Consider the following 15,091-nt stretch of genomic DNA (forward strand, 5'->3'; position numbering starts at 1 on the left):
CAAGGGAGGGTCCAGATTCTTTAATTACAGTGAAAATTTTTATTGAATATTAATTAAATGTTGGCTTAAAACTTTTTGTTTATGAAGAGATTTGTCACTGAGATTGAAGCAAGGCAGACTAGCAAGGACCCAGAGCTGAAATTGGGGTCATGACTTGTGATCCCAGCTCTGCCACCAGCCAATTGGGTGATATTATGCAACTTAATAACCTTTTTTCTCAATTTCTTCATGTGATCATTTAGGAATACATTAGGAATTTTTTTATACATGGTTATGAGGCTCCCTTGAGGTAATGTGTATAAAACGCTTTTTTCATACTCATGTTTATTTACGTTCATGCTCAATATTGACTAATCACTTATTTTAAAAAACAGTTGCTGTTTTAGACAGAAAAGTGCATCTTGGGAAGGAAATGGAGAACCCTCTGTTGAGATTTAGTGAAGCCCAACTTTCTGTTATTGTTCAGTGGAAAAGATTCACTCCGGTTGTTTTTTTTTTAAAGATTTTATTTATTTATTTGTCAGAGAGAGAGAGAGTGCACACACAAGCAGGCGGAGCGACAGGCTGAGGGAGAAGCAGGCTCCCTGCTGAGCAAGGAGTCCGACGCGGGACTCGATCCCAGGACCCTGGGATCATGATCTGAGCCGAAGGCGACTGCTTAACCAACTGAGCCACCCAGGCACCCCACTTGGGTTGTTCTGTCTCTTTAACTGTAATGTTAAACCTGTTGGCCCATCCTTTACTACAATCACCATTAATCGGAAAGCAACCCATGTTCCAACCTAGATAGATGCTATTGTTGTGAACAGCTAAGAGCGGGGGCCCTGGAACCAAACAACCAGGTTTTGAATCTTGACCTTGCCTCATGATGATGCTGGGACTTTGGGGAAGTTCCTTAGTGTCTCCGTGCCTCAGTTTTCTCACCTGTAAAATGAGTATAGTATCAGCATTTACCACACAGGGTTGTCCTGGGGATTAAATGAGTTAATATAGGTGAAAAGCCTGGTGGATAGTAAATATGCATTAAATGCTAACTATTACAATTGAAGGTTTGAGCAGAAGCTTTGAAGACTGTTATGGAAGGCATTCACTGTTTTTTTTTTAATACCCAGAGTAATATCACTTTCTTTAAGGTGACTGTTCCAACCATGTGAACCTACTAGAGATTACTAATCCCAGACCTTCATCTGGCCTCAGAGATGGCATGTGACCCAGATGGGGCCTATAGCAGTAACTGTTTCCCTGGCCATAGTGATGACCTGAGCTGGATCAGACAGAAAACTTTTTCCGAACTGCAGTTACAGAAGATGGCTTTGCCTCTTGGGTCATGAACTGGAATGATTTGTATCTCCTTTTGGTGCATTTGGGTTGTTATTTCCCTTGTTTGTTTGTTTTTTTAAGCAGCATTGCAGAGACACCCTTGTTCATCCTGGACATCTGCAGGATAACAAACTTGCTGGGACAGAATTACAGTTTTCATTTAAATACATTTTCATTTAAATACATTTCACGGGGCACCTGGGTGGCTCAGTCGTTAAGTGTCTGCCTTCAGCTCAGGTCAGGATCCCGGGGTCCTGGACTGAGCCCCGCATTGGGCTCCCTGCTCTACCGGAAGCCTCTTTCTCCCTCTCCCACTCCCCCTGCTTGTGTTCCCTCTCTCGCTATGTCTCTCTCTGTCAAATAAATAAATAAAATCTTTAAAAAAACCCAAAAACCAAAAAACCCAAAATAAATAAATACATCTCACATTGGGTATTCTCTTTTATTCTAGGTTTCTGTGCAAGATGAACTAGTTCAAGTGCAGCCAAAGTTTAAAAGTAGTCTTCTTGAGGCTGTGGAAGTCTTTCGTGAGGATGTAATGAACTTCGCAGAATCATATGAGACGGTAATCTAAGTATTTGCATGCTGTGTGTTAAAATGTTCTGTGGCATGTTTATATGAGATGACAGTGATGGATGTTGAGAAATACACTGCGATTTGCATATTGTATATAAGAGGCTGTATTTAATATTTGGAGCAATCAGGAAAAAAAGGGGATAGCTAATCCTTTAAACTTATTTTACAGAATAAGAAAGAAGATTTAACTGTTAAAAGGAGGTAGAACTTTTGAGATTGTGGAAGGAACAAAAGGTCTGGCCTTATGCTTTCTTTCTCAGGCCAGAATGCTCATAGTTGAAAATGTAATACAGTTGTTGGAAGGCTATAAGAACCTATACAAACCTAAATACCAGGGTATTATGCAAATGATCTTTTTTTCACTAACTCTTAGAGAACCAGAAGGATCACTGAAAATAAATAATAAATGTCACACCTGGTCAGTCCCGCAGACTATTCAGCCTGGTAACATGACTGATAATGATCCTCCTCTTTGAAGTTAAACTCAGAAGTTGGATATATTCCCCTAACATATGCTACTTTCTTTTAGTGGTCATAGTGGGTCTGGATTCATAAGACATGTTAAGCCCTTAATAATAATAATCATATAACACACTTTTTTTTACATGTACTAAACTTACCTCTTTTAGTTGGATTTGTCAACGTTTTATGGCCCTATCATTCCATTATACTGGGAATCTAGTCTATTATTTAGCATATCCATAATATTCAGGATTGTACAGACCATCTGGGGTCCTTTTTGCAACTGTTCTGGATGATAGCCACCAGAGACTGCATTTTGCTTCAGCCAACTATTCAACTTTGTGCTCCTCTATTTCCATATTAGGCTGAACAAACAGTGAAAGGAGGCTGTTTTCAGAACTCTATCTCAGTTATTCTAATACACAAGCACAGCATCATTGTTTGTGGTCATAAGTGAAATGAAACAGACCTCTAGTGGTACAGACTTCCTACAGGATGTAATTTTGGCACAGTTTTTATTAACAATGTCATGGTCCTTTAAAAATGAATGGAAGTTGGAGTGAGGCAAATGTTCTAAAATTGATTGTGGACATGGTTACACAACGCTGTGACTATACTAAAAGCCATTAAATTGTCCATTTTAAATGGGAGATTGTATAATATGTGAATTATATCTCAATAAAGCTGTTACAGAAACTAAATGAAAGCTTCATATGTGGGACAAAATTAGATCATTTCAATTTAAAAGAATGTTTACTTATTTAAAAGGAAATAATACATAAACTCAATAAATTGATAAATACATGTGATTAAGAATTTAAATGGAGATTATATTATTAATTACAGGAAGGACCGATGGTTCCAAATATTCCACCCCAAGAAGCTAGTAACAGGCTACAGATATTTCAGGTAAAACTTGTCGACTATGTCGACAATGTGTTGTTATTCTTTAAAGTAATTTTAGGGAAAAATTTATGTGGTCTACCTTACAATGGAAAAGTTAGTGTTTAAAGTGCATACAGATTTTAATTGTATTCTAATCTGCTAAATAATGTGATTGATTCCTTTTCTTGTATCCCTTTGTGTTCTTCTCCACAGAATTTCTCCCTGTATTTTTAGAGAATAAGACTTTGATTTTGAACTTAAGTGTATACCTTATTTTGGTTCCAAGCATCTCATTTACATATAAATGGTAAAGATTCATGGAATAACGAAATGTATCAAAATAAGATTTAAAATATTGACAAATGGTTTCCCTATCTTTCCTCTGTATCCATTCCTTTTCTATCCATGATTTTAAACTTCCCAGCTCATTTGCCTTACCCTGGACTATACAGTACTCACTGGATTCACCATCTTTTTCTGTGCTCAGATTGCTGAGCACATCTAGAGTTTTGCAGATTCATGGACTCCTATGTAAGCTAGCCCCTAGGAGGATCAGGCAATTCTATTATTTGTTTCAGTTCTCTATCCTGTTTTCTGTAGTGGTTGTACTGTATGTTCGTGTTCTTTTTATGTTCCCTATCCCACGTGCATTTGTAGTCATTAAAAAATATCAGATGCCTACTGTGTGTCTTGGTCAATAGAAAAATGATTAAGGAAAGGTTCTTACCTCTAAGCTGCTAAAATCTGGTAGGAAGACAGAGAGCTGGATAGATAGTAATTGCAAAACTGTGTGGTGAGCGCTATGATCTAGGTGTGAGAACTAGTGTTATGGAAACAGATGTAGGGAGTTACCAACCAAAATAGGAGCTGAGGGGGCAGCCAGAGAAGGCTTCCTGGAAGAGGAGCCATCTAAGCTGCATCTTGAAGGACTATTTAGAGTTAGCCAGGGGAAGAAGGAAGAAAAACAAGTTAGACAGAATTTGCACCTCCTACAAAGGCCCAGAAATGAGGAGATAAGCAGGGAGAGTTAGGGAGATGAAGGAGTGAAATGTGGGGTACAGTGGGCAGAGAGGATAGGGATGAGGGAGGGGACAGCTGAGAGGGCAGAAATCACTAATGTGAGGGCCTTGTAGGCTCTGATAAGGAGCTCATAGCCTGTCCTGGGGCTGGAGGGCTCTAAGCAAGGAATGATATGTTCACATTTGAATTTTTAAAATAGCTGTATGTTGGAAAGATTTCTCTGGCATTAGTTTGGAGAATGCTTTGGAGGGAGGATGGTCAGACTGATGGCAGCTTCAGTCATGCAAGCAAGAAATTGTAAAGATTGAGACCAACCAAATGCACTTGCAATGAAGAAAGCTGGATGGATCATGAGTTTATTAACAAGACCAACTTGATAGGCTGAGGGGAAGAGAGGGAGGCTTCCAGCTTGGGAAAACAGAAGAAAGTAGAGTCATTTACTGAAGTACAAGTGTGGGAGGAGTAGTTTTGAGATTAGTTTGAACAAATGACCTTGTCTCCAAATGTACAGAGATGATTTAGGGTGTGTGATGTACATTTCAGAGAGATGTGCTCCCCTTCCTGTCCCTGGGGCCTCTTGACTCTCCCTTACCCCTTCTTAGACTGACCCGTTTCTCTCCTTTACTCTTAACCTCTTCCTCTTCACTAAATCTTCCCACTCAACATTTTAAAAGCTGTGTGTCTTTCCTTTTTAAAGTAACAATAAGAAACATAACTGTCTGTCCTGCACCCCCTTCTAGATGTCACCTTTTTCTTCACCTGGCCCCAGTTTCTGCCTGCCTTTATACTCAGATAGCTTCCATGGTCGAGCCACCAGAAGGTACAGAGATGTTGTCCAAAACCCAGTGTTTTCTTCTTTACTAGGAATACCATGTTTTGCAGCAAATCAAGCCATACAAAGGCTTTCTGTAGCTCACTGTTTTAAATTATGCTAACTTTAACATTTTTGTTTCTCCTTTTCTAGTGTTCACATGGTTCCATGGCCATTTTAGTCAGTAACTTTATTTTACTTACTTATTTATTTATTTATTTATTTTTATTTATTTATTTTTTATTATGTTATGTTAGTCACCATACAGAGTAACCACTATCCTAACCACCAAGGAATATAAAAAGTGCAAAATATGGCCTTTAGTTTCTAGGAAGGACGAATTCTTTGGTGTTTCTCTGGGGTCTTCACACCTTCCTGATTTGGCTCCTCTAAAATATGCCCCCGTTAGCTGTCAAATCTGATTCAATATCTGAATATAGTGAGGTCTGACGCCAGACATTCTCCAGGGCTGGAAATTTAGGATCCTTATTGATAGGTTATACCCTTATTTTGAGCCACACACCTTGTCACAGGTGGATTATTTCTATTTGCTTTTGTGTTTTAAACATGCTCCATACTTATCATTCTAAGTATAGGAGATTCTACCTCCAATTCAAAGGGCATGGGCCTTAACTTCCCTGACTCAGATTGTTAAAATTCTCTCAAATGGTGTTAAAATGGAATCCTTCATTTTATAGACTCTTTATTGCTTGGAGGGAAAACAGGGTTAAAAAGATTATACTCACTCATTTGAACCCTGTAGAAGAGATGACAAGTCTAAAGTAGTGAAAAAGCCTAAATTATAGATTTTTAAAAATGCAGTTTTATTGCTTTCAGACATATTTATGGGAACTTGAAGTATAGGTCTTCTGGGGACCACATAATTTATTAAAGAAAAAATTTTATGGGTGTTTTTAGAATGCTTGAAAGTTAATTTTCCTAAGTGCTCAACTTTTCTTCTGATACCTTGGTATCACTATAAATTTCTTCACAAATCTTTGTTTCATAGATATTATTAAATAAACCTCAATGTAGCTTTTATTCCAATTATAATAAATTCTACTTTAATGGGATGTGAATTAATTATATTTTACTACAACTTAAAAATCTTTTTATAGGCCAATTTTGATGATCTGTGGAGGAAGTTTGTTACATATTCATCCGGTGAACAACTTTTTGGATTGCCTGTGACTGATTATGAGGTTTTACACAAAACTAGGTAAGTGTATAAATTGGGCAAGTGTTACATGCAAATAATGAAATACTGTCCATTAGAAGAATCATGTCATCATTAAATCCTTTATCATGCAGAGAAGAGCCTCCCTTAGAACACTCCTAAATATTTCCCTTATTCCTGGCTATTGCTGACCCACTGGATCCATAGTCATCACATATAAAAGAAATATTCTTGGGGAATGGAAAGTACATTGCAAAAATTCTAGTGTTTGTGACCTATATTTAGCCTGTGCTTTCTTTTGTTCTCTTCACTATTTTTGAATAGTGTCCATTATTGTGCAGAAGCACTGCAATTTTGGATATATTTTTTATTTAGAGGATTACCCATCCTTGGCTTTCCAACCCTTCTTACTACCTTTATGCTAAGTGCTCTTCCCTTTTGGGTAGACATAGAAATTCATCAGGATTGAAGGCCAAGGAGCTTCATTGATTTTAAACAATAAGTAGATCTAGGATTTAAGTAACTATATTTTAACAGAATTTTATATAACTTTCCTCAAGGTCAAAATTAAAACTGGTTTTTGCTTATTAGGATCATGGCTTTAAAAAAGAACTTTATCTTGACTTCTTTCAAAGTCATAACACGTCTTTGCAAAATAAACAAGAAATTATCTGACCATAAATCAATGCTTCAGCCTACTTTAGGATACATGGTTTGTATTCTTTTTCCAAAGCAGTCATTCACTAAGCTTAACCCAAGGACCAGTTGCATTAGAACTGCAGGTGTCTGTTCCTCGCCCTGATTTACTAAATCAAAATCTCAGGGATTGGGTCCTGCATTTTTATAAATTCTCTAGTTAGCTCTTTTGCACGTTCAGTCTGAGACTCAGTGTTTTATTTTAACCCTCAGTGTCCCAGGAAAAATAATCATCCTCATTTACAATTTGGATCAATGGACCCTTTTATTTTATTTTATTTTTTATATTTTTAAGTAATTTATGAATAATTTGCAAAAGTAAGAATAAGGGAATGGTGAAAAGCACTTTTTTAGAAAATGTAATTTTAAGAATTTAAGCAGAGAAAACCCAAACTTTTACTCCATAACACCCTGGTTTGAAGATACATACACAAAATGGAGACTGATTTCAGAATGCAACTGGAGCCCAACCAATGTGAGTTGACTCCTTGGTGAGTCAGAAACTGCACCAGATTGAATTATTGCACAAAAAAACCCTTGATTTGCGGCAAATAGGAGATCACAAGGGATGGCTTCCAAAGCCATGGCTCCCTAAGAATGCGTGAATGGGTTCCTTTTGTTTAGGGTTAGGATGAATGTTTAGATAGGGAAGCTTTGTCATCCTAGTAGAGGTGGGCATAAAGTCACACATGCACCTTAAGGAAACATGCCTAATCACACATTGCATGTTATGCAAATGAGGCTGTGCTCCTCTTTGGGCTGAGTTTTAGTATTATAATGAGGTAAAGGTGATTGTAGGTCTTTCCAGAGGTCCCTCCATGGTCCATCTGCACTGGGGATTTGCATTTCCCTGAAGATTAGTGGCGCCAGTCAGAGGTTTAGCTCAAAAGGTCTGGGTCGTCAGGTCAGGTGGGAGGTCTTGTCAGTCAGGGCAGTTGCCATCACCTGAAGGGTGGTTTAGGGTTTCCTTTGCTGAGTTAAGAGGTAAGCCAGAAAGAAGAGCTTAAGGAAAAATGTAAGAGAAAGATGAGTGAGTAGAAGCAGGTGGGTGGTAAAGGTCAAGTCCCAGGGTCTCGCTGGTGATACAACCAACTGCTCATCAGCTGTCATGCACAAACGGGACCATACCCATTCTGTAAACACTGATTTCCGGTTTCAAATCCATCTCCCACAGCTTCTAGCTTATTCTTACTTCTGATTTTTCTTGCACTTGCATTGTTAAAACCCAAAACTGTTGAAAACTCGGACACTCATAATTTTGTTGAAGAGAGGAGCACTATCTTTCTTGCATTATAAATGCCAAAATCTTTACTTGTAGATTTGAATCATTAAGTCAATGGATTTTTTTCATTTCTGCATCATCTGTCTCCTTTGAGTACACATCTGCCTTCAGCATTTGTCCACTTAGGGAAAGTCCCAAGTAAAATTTACGCAAACATCACAGATAATGAAAGAAGAATCATTTATCCTTTTCACAAAATGGGACGGTCTAAGTTCTTGTAAAACACTGCATTATGAAGCCCTTGCCTCTATTGAAATATATTGTTCACTCATAAATGTCAGATCTGAGTAAAATTCCTCTAGGTAATCGTCATCTAAAGACCCACCATCTGAGATCTCAATACATAGTTAGTTTCACTATTACAGTTAGAGTCTAGAGTGCTGTTCTGTGTCTCTTTTCTCTTTAATACTTGGGGAGCACCTTTCTTTATCAGTTGTCTTCCCTTTGCTGTTTCAAGTAAAAAAAAAATGAACAATTCTGAATCCTTAACTGTATTAAGTGAAAGCTAACCAAAAATCAAAAGAACACAAAGATGGTTGGTGTCCATCCAGAGTTCTTTTTTGATACTTTCTTAAAAGATGATGCAATGAGGGGCGCCTGGGTGGCTTAGGTGGTTGAACATCTGACTCTTGGTATAGGTTCAGGTCATGATCTCAGGTTCATGGGATCGGCCCCGCATTGGGCTTGTGCTCAGCATGGAGTCTGCTTGGGATTCCATCTCTCCCTCTCCCTCTGCCCCTCCCCACTCTCTCTCTTTCTTTCTCTCTCACAATAAATAAATCTTAAAAAAAAAATATGACGCGGGCGCCTGGGTGGCTCAGTTGGTTAAGTGACTGCCTTCGGTTCAGGTCATGATCCTGGAGTCCCAGGATCGAGTCCCACATCGGGCTCCCTGCTCGGCAGGGAGTCTGCTTCTCCCTCTGACCCTCCTCCCTCTCATGCTCTCTGTCTCTCATTCTCTCTCTCTCAAATAAATAAATAAAATCTTTAAAAAAAAAAAAAATGATGCAATGCTTTGGGTGTCACAATATGAAACCTGAAGGATAATTGTTGTCCCTTCCTTATGGGAGATCTTGTCATTCTTTCTGTGTTATTTTAGTAATTTTTAGTGTAGTTGGGAATACTCTGTGATTAATAATGAAATAATTTCTAAGATGATGAATCAGCAAAATGAAGCAAGAATTGGAAAAACAAGATAACCAAGATTCCAGAACATGTTTTAGATTTATAAAAGGTCCCAGTGTACCCTTATGATAATTGCAAGATAGAATGAGTTTTACTATATTAAAAACATAAGCAAACCTTATCTTTGGTCTTTGGATTATTTACAATAAATAATAAAAGTTGTGAATATCAATCCTTACAAATAGTTAAAACCACTCACGAAATAACCTCAAAAACTAAAATTGGGTCTAGGGGATACTCATGGTCTGCTAAGGATTGAGGAATTCTTGGGAGCATCCACAAACTCTGTTGAGTGGTCAGTTTTTGATGTTTTACACAATAAAGGACTTTTTCTTTACTTGGATCTATAATCCCTCCTCTTATTCTTGTTACGTATATAATTCCATTTGGGTACATGAGGGAAAGCTTTTGGTAGGAAAGTGATGTTTAAATCACTTTCCTAAAGGCAGATGTTCTCATAAAAAACCAGCTTGCATTTGGAAAAAAAACAGTCAAAACCTTAGCCTTAGCTTTGATCTTATTATCAAGTTCTGGTCACATTGTTTGCAATGATTGGAACTGTAATAATAATCAAACCATTTGTTAATGTCAAGTCATAGTATGACCTGGAATATTTGAGAGCTATAAACTTGACCTAACTGATAGAGCTTTAATAAAATTTTTGTTTGGAAACTGACAGGGTTGTTTGCATGTTGGTGTCCATAAGACATTACACGTCATGTATGTAATATTTGATTGGATGAATTCTGCCTATCCAATAATGACATTTATTTTTAAGATACACATTATGTAATGACTTTATTTGGTTTCCCAGAAAAGAGCTCAACTTGCTGCAGAAGCTGTATGGACTATATGATACTGTAATGAACAATATTAGTGGTTATTATGAAATACTTTGGGGAGATGTAGACATTGAAAAAATTAATGCAGAACTGCAGGAATTTCAAAACAGGTGAGTTTGAAATGAATTAAGCTTACCTTTTTGTAGTGCCTATCTTCATAGGAGCTGTAGGTATTTTAAAAATGAATTTATCCTCTGATATATTGCTGTATATACATAATGCTTCAAAGTAATGGATAGTGATATAGTTTTTTTTTTTTTCTTTTTTCTGAAAGGTGTCGTAAACTCCCAAAAGGGCTTAAAGATTGGCAAGCTTTTTTGGATCTGAAAAAAAGAATTGATGATTTCAGTGAGTCATGTCCTCTGCTGGAAATGATGACCAATAAGGCAATGAAACAGAGACACTGGGACAGAATCTCTGAGTTAACTGGAACCCCATTTGATGTGGAATCTGATTCTTTTTGTCTTAGAAATATTATGGAAGCACCACTACTTAAACATAAGGATGACATTGAGGTACATAAGCTTATAAGATCTTATCACCGGTTCATTAAAGAACATCTCCTTTTACTTTTCTGGAAATTATACAAATGGACATTTTATTTAAGAGTGTACTAATTGCCCTATATAATGTACCCTCAAAATTTGGAATGATCCTGAACATCCTTTGGTTTTGCAAAATAATATAGTAACTCAAGGAGATAAGATGATTATTTGAAATATGTTAGTTTGGGAGGTCCTTAATCTATCCTCCTTGTCCCTTAACTAGCTCTCATTTAAAAAAAAATCTGTTTATTTCTGTATTGCACTCCTGGTGAATTCCTCAGAACATTTTCCAAATTTCTGATTCCATCCTTTTTCTTATTAATCTACTACATATTTAAAATTATTTCTCCTTTCCAAGATTTTTAATTGGTTCTTTTTCTTTTTGTGTGTGTGCTTACTGTTTGCATGGTATCTCTTTTTTTATTATTGAGATATAATTTTTATAATTATATACTTTTTATTACTGGGATATAAACATATTAGTTTATGTTTGCAGTGTTATGACTCAATACATTTATATATTACAAAATGATCATCACAATATGTCTCGTTAACATCCATCACCACACAAAGTTAATTTTTTTTTCTTGTGATGGGAACTTTTATCTTAACAACTTCCAAATATACAATACAGTATTATTAACTATAGTCATCATGTGTACATTACATCCCAGGACTTATTTATGTTATAACTGGAAGTCTGTACCTTTTGACCCCCTTCACCCATTTCATTCACCCTGCAACCCCCCGACTTCTGGCAACCGCCAGTCTATTCTCAGTATGTATGTTCTTTCTGGTTTCTTTCTTTTTGAATTAATGTTTTCATTTTCTTCGAATAAACACCTAGAAGTAGTATTGCTGGATTATATGTAGCTCTATTTTTTTTCTAAAGGTTTTATTTATTTATTTGAGAGAGAGAGAGAGAGAAAACATTAGTGGGGGGAGGGGCAGAGGGAGAGGGACAAGCCGACTCCCCATTGAGTGGGGAGCCCAATGTGGGACTTGATCCCAGGACCCTGAGATCATGACCTGAACCAAAGTCAGATGCTTAACTGACTGTGCCACTCACGTGCCCCTGTAGCTCTATTTTTAATTTTTTTGTGGAACCTCCATACTGTTTTCTATAGTGGCTGTACCAATTTACATTCCCACCAACAATGTGCAGGGTTCCTTTTTCTCCACATCCTCCCTAACACTTGTTATTTCTTGCCTTTGTGATGATAGCCATTCTAACAGGTGTGAGGTGGTATCTCACTGTGGTTTAGATTTGCATTTCCCTGAAGATTAGTGGTGTTGAGCACCCTTTCATGTACCCGGTTGGCCATTTGCATGTCTTCTCTGGAAAAATGCTTATTCCAGTCCTCTGCCCATTTATTAATTGGATTGTTTGGGTTTTTTTCCTACTGAGTTATGTGAGTTCTTTATATATTTTAGATATTACCCCCTTACCGGATTTATGATTTGCAAATATTTTATCTTGTTTGTTAGTTGCCTTTTCATTTTGTTGATGGTTTTCTTCGCTGTGCAGAAGCATTTTAGTTTGATGTTGTCCCACTTGTGTATTTTTGTTTTTGTTTCCTTGGCTTTGTTACCAAATCCAGAAATCATTGCTAAGAACAATGTCAAGGAGCTTATCACCTGTGTTTTCTCCTAGGAGTTTTATGGTTTCAGGTTTTACATTCAAATCTTTAATTCATTTTGAGTTAATTTTTGTGTGTGGTGTAAGGTAGTGGTCCATTTTCATTCTTCTGCATGTGGCTGTCCAGTTTTCCCAACACAATTTACTGAAGAGACTGCCTTTTCTCCATTGTATATTCCTGGCTCCTTTGTCATAAATTAATTGACCATAAATGTGTGGGTTTATTGCTGGGCTCTCTATTCTGTTCATCTTTATGTCTGTTTTTATGCCAAATATACTATACTCTTTTGATCACTATAGCTTTGTTATATAGTTTGAAATCAGGAAGCATTATGCCTCCAAGTTTGTTTTTCTTTCTCAAGATTGCTTTGGCTATTTGGGGTCTTTTGTGGTTCCATACAAATTTTAGGATTATTTCTTCTATTTCTATAAAAAATGACTTTAGAATTTTGATAGGGATTGCATTTAATCTGTAGTTAGCTTTGGATCGTGTGGACAGTTTAACAATATTAATTCTTCCAATCCATGAGCATGGGATATTTTTCCATTAATTCGTGTCTTCTTCAGTTTTTTTCATCAATGTCTTAGAGTTTTCAGTGTACAGGTCTTAAACTTCCTTGTTAAATTTACTCCTAGGTATTTTATCCTTTTTGATGTAATTGTAAATGGAATTGTTTTCTTAATTTCTCTTTAGGATAGTTCATTATTAGTGTATAGAAATGCAACTGATTTTTGCATATTGATTTTGTTTTATGCAACTTAATTCATTTATTAGTTCTAACTGTTTTTGGTGGGCATCTTTAGGGTTTCCTATATATAATATCAGGTTACCTGCAAATAATGGCAGTTTTACCTTACTTCTTTCTTCCTGATTCAGATGCTTTTCATTTCTAATTGCTCTGGCTAGGATTTTCAATACTAAGTGGAATAAAACTGGTGAGAGTAGGCATCCTTTTCTTCCTCCTGACCTAAAAGCATTGAGTGTGATGTTAGCTGTGGATTTGTCATATATGGTCTTTATTATGTTGAGGTATGTTCTCTCTCTGTACCTTTGTTGAGAGGTTATATCGTTTATAGATATTGAATTTTGTATGCTTTTCTGCATCAATTGAGATGATCATGTGATTTTTATCCTTCTTTGTGTTAATGTGGTATATCACATTGATTGGTCTGTGGATACTGAAACCATCCTTGTATCCCTGGAATAAATTCCAATAAATTCCAAGGTTATTGTGTGTGATCCTTTTACTGTATTGTTGAATTCAGTTTGCTAGTATTTTATTGAGGATTTTTGCATCTGTGTTCATCAGGGATATTGGCCTGTAGTTCTCTTTTTTCATGGTGTCTTTGTCTGGTTTTGGTATCAGGGTAATGCTGGCCTCATAAAATGAATTTGGAGTGTTCCCTCCTCTTCTGTCTTTCGGAAGAGTTTGAGAAGATTGGTATCAATTCTTCTTTAAATGTTTGGTAGAATTCACCAGTGAAGCTATCTGGTCCTGGACTTTTGTTTGTTGGGATTTTTTTGATTACTGATTCAATCTCCTTACTAGTAATCAGTCTGTTCAGATTTTCTATTTCTTCATAATTCATTCTTGGTAGGTGGTATGTTTCTAGGGAGTTACCCATTTCTTCTAGGTTGTCCAATTCTTGTGCATGTAATTGCTCCTAGTAATCTCTCATGGCCCTTTCTATTTCTATGGCATTGGTTAATGTCTTCTTTTCATTTCTGATTTTATTTGAGTCCTCTCTTTTCTTGCTTGGTCTAGCTAAAATTTTATCTATTTCATCTATATTTTCAAATACCAGCTGTTTCTTTGACCTTTTCTATTGTTTTTTTAGTCTCTATTTCACTTATTTCCACTCTGATCTTTGTTATTTCCTTCCTTCTACTAACTGTGGGCTTTGTTTGTTATTCTTTTTAAAATTATTTTAAATATAAAGCTAGGTTGTTTATTTGAGATTTCTCTTCTTTCTTAATGTAAGCATTTAGCCTTATGAATTTCCCTATTAGAACTGCTTTTGCTGCATCCCATAAGTTTTGGTATGCTGTATTTCCATTTTCATTTTTCTAAAGGTATTATTTTATTTCTCTTTTGATTTCTTCTTTGAGCCATTAGTTCTTCAGTAGCATGTTATTTAATCTCCACATGTTTGTGAATTTTCCAGTTTTCTTCTTGTAATTGATTTCTAGTTTCATACCATTGTGGTTGGAAAAGATGCTTGACATAATTTCAGTTTTCTTAAATTTATTGGGATTTATTTTGTGGCCTAACATGTGATCTGTCCTGGAGAATGTTCCATGTGCACTTGAGAAGAATGTGTATTCTGTTGCTTTTATATGAAATGTTCTACATATGTCTAAGTTCATCTCATCTAATGTGTCATTTAAGGCCATTGTTTTCTTATTGATCTTCTGTCTGAATGATCTATCTATTGATGAAAGTAGGGATTAAGGTCCCCTACTACTATTGTATTGCTGTCATTTTCTTCTTTTTGGTCAGTTAGTATTTGTTTTATATATTTGGGTGTTCCTATTTGGGTGCATAAATATTTACAAAATTATATCCTCTTGTTGGTTTGACCCCTTTATCATTATATAATGACTTTCTTTGTCTGTTATTACAGTTTTTGTCTTAAGATCTATTTTGTCT

The 15,091-nt window shown here is 36.3% G+C and overlaps 1 protein-coding gene across 1 annotated transcript in view; it reads left to right on the forward strand.

The window, feature by feature from the left end:
* DNAH8 (dynein axonemal heavy chain 8) overlaps positions 1 to 15,091 on the forward strand; it is a 251,864-nt gene that overhangs the window by 71,903 nt on the left and 164,870 nt on the right. The window contains exons 16-20 of the mRNA XM_081827548.1: positions 1,772 to 1,885; positions 3,205 to 3,267; positions 6,193 to 6,293; positions 10,229 to 10,366; positions 10,531 to 10,771. Coding sequence (XP_081683674.1) covers positions 1,772 to 1,885; positions 3,205 to 3,267; positions 6,193 to 6,293; positions 10,229 to 10,366; positions 10,531 to 10,771 — 657 coding nt within the window. The remainder of the gene's footprint in view (positions 1 to 1,771; positions 1,886 to 3,204; positions 3,268 to 6,192; positions 6,294 to 10,228; positions 10,367 to 10,530; positions 10,772 to 15,091) is intronic.

This window comes from Leptonychotes weddellii, chromosome 8 (assembly GCF_054177405.1).
Source record: "Leptonychotes weddellii isolate Sample4059 chromosome 8, ASM5417740v2, whole genome shotgun sequence".
Classification (NCBI taxonomy): domain Eukaryota; kingdom Metazoa; phylum Chordata; class Mammalia; order Carnivora; family Phocidae; genus Leptonychotes; species Leptonychotes weddellii.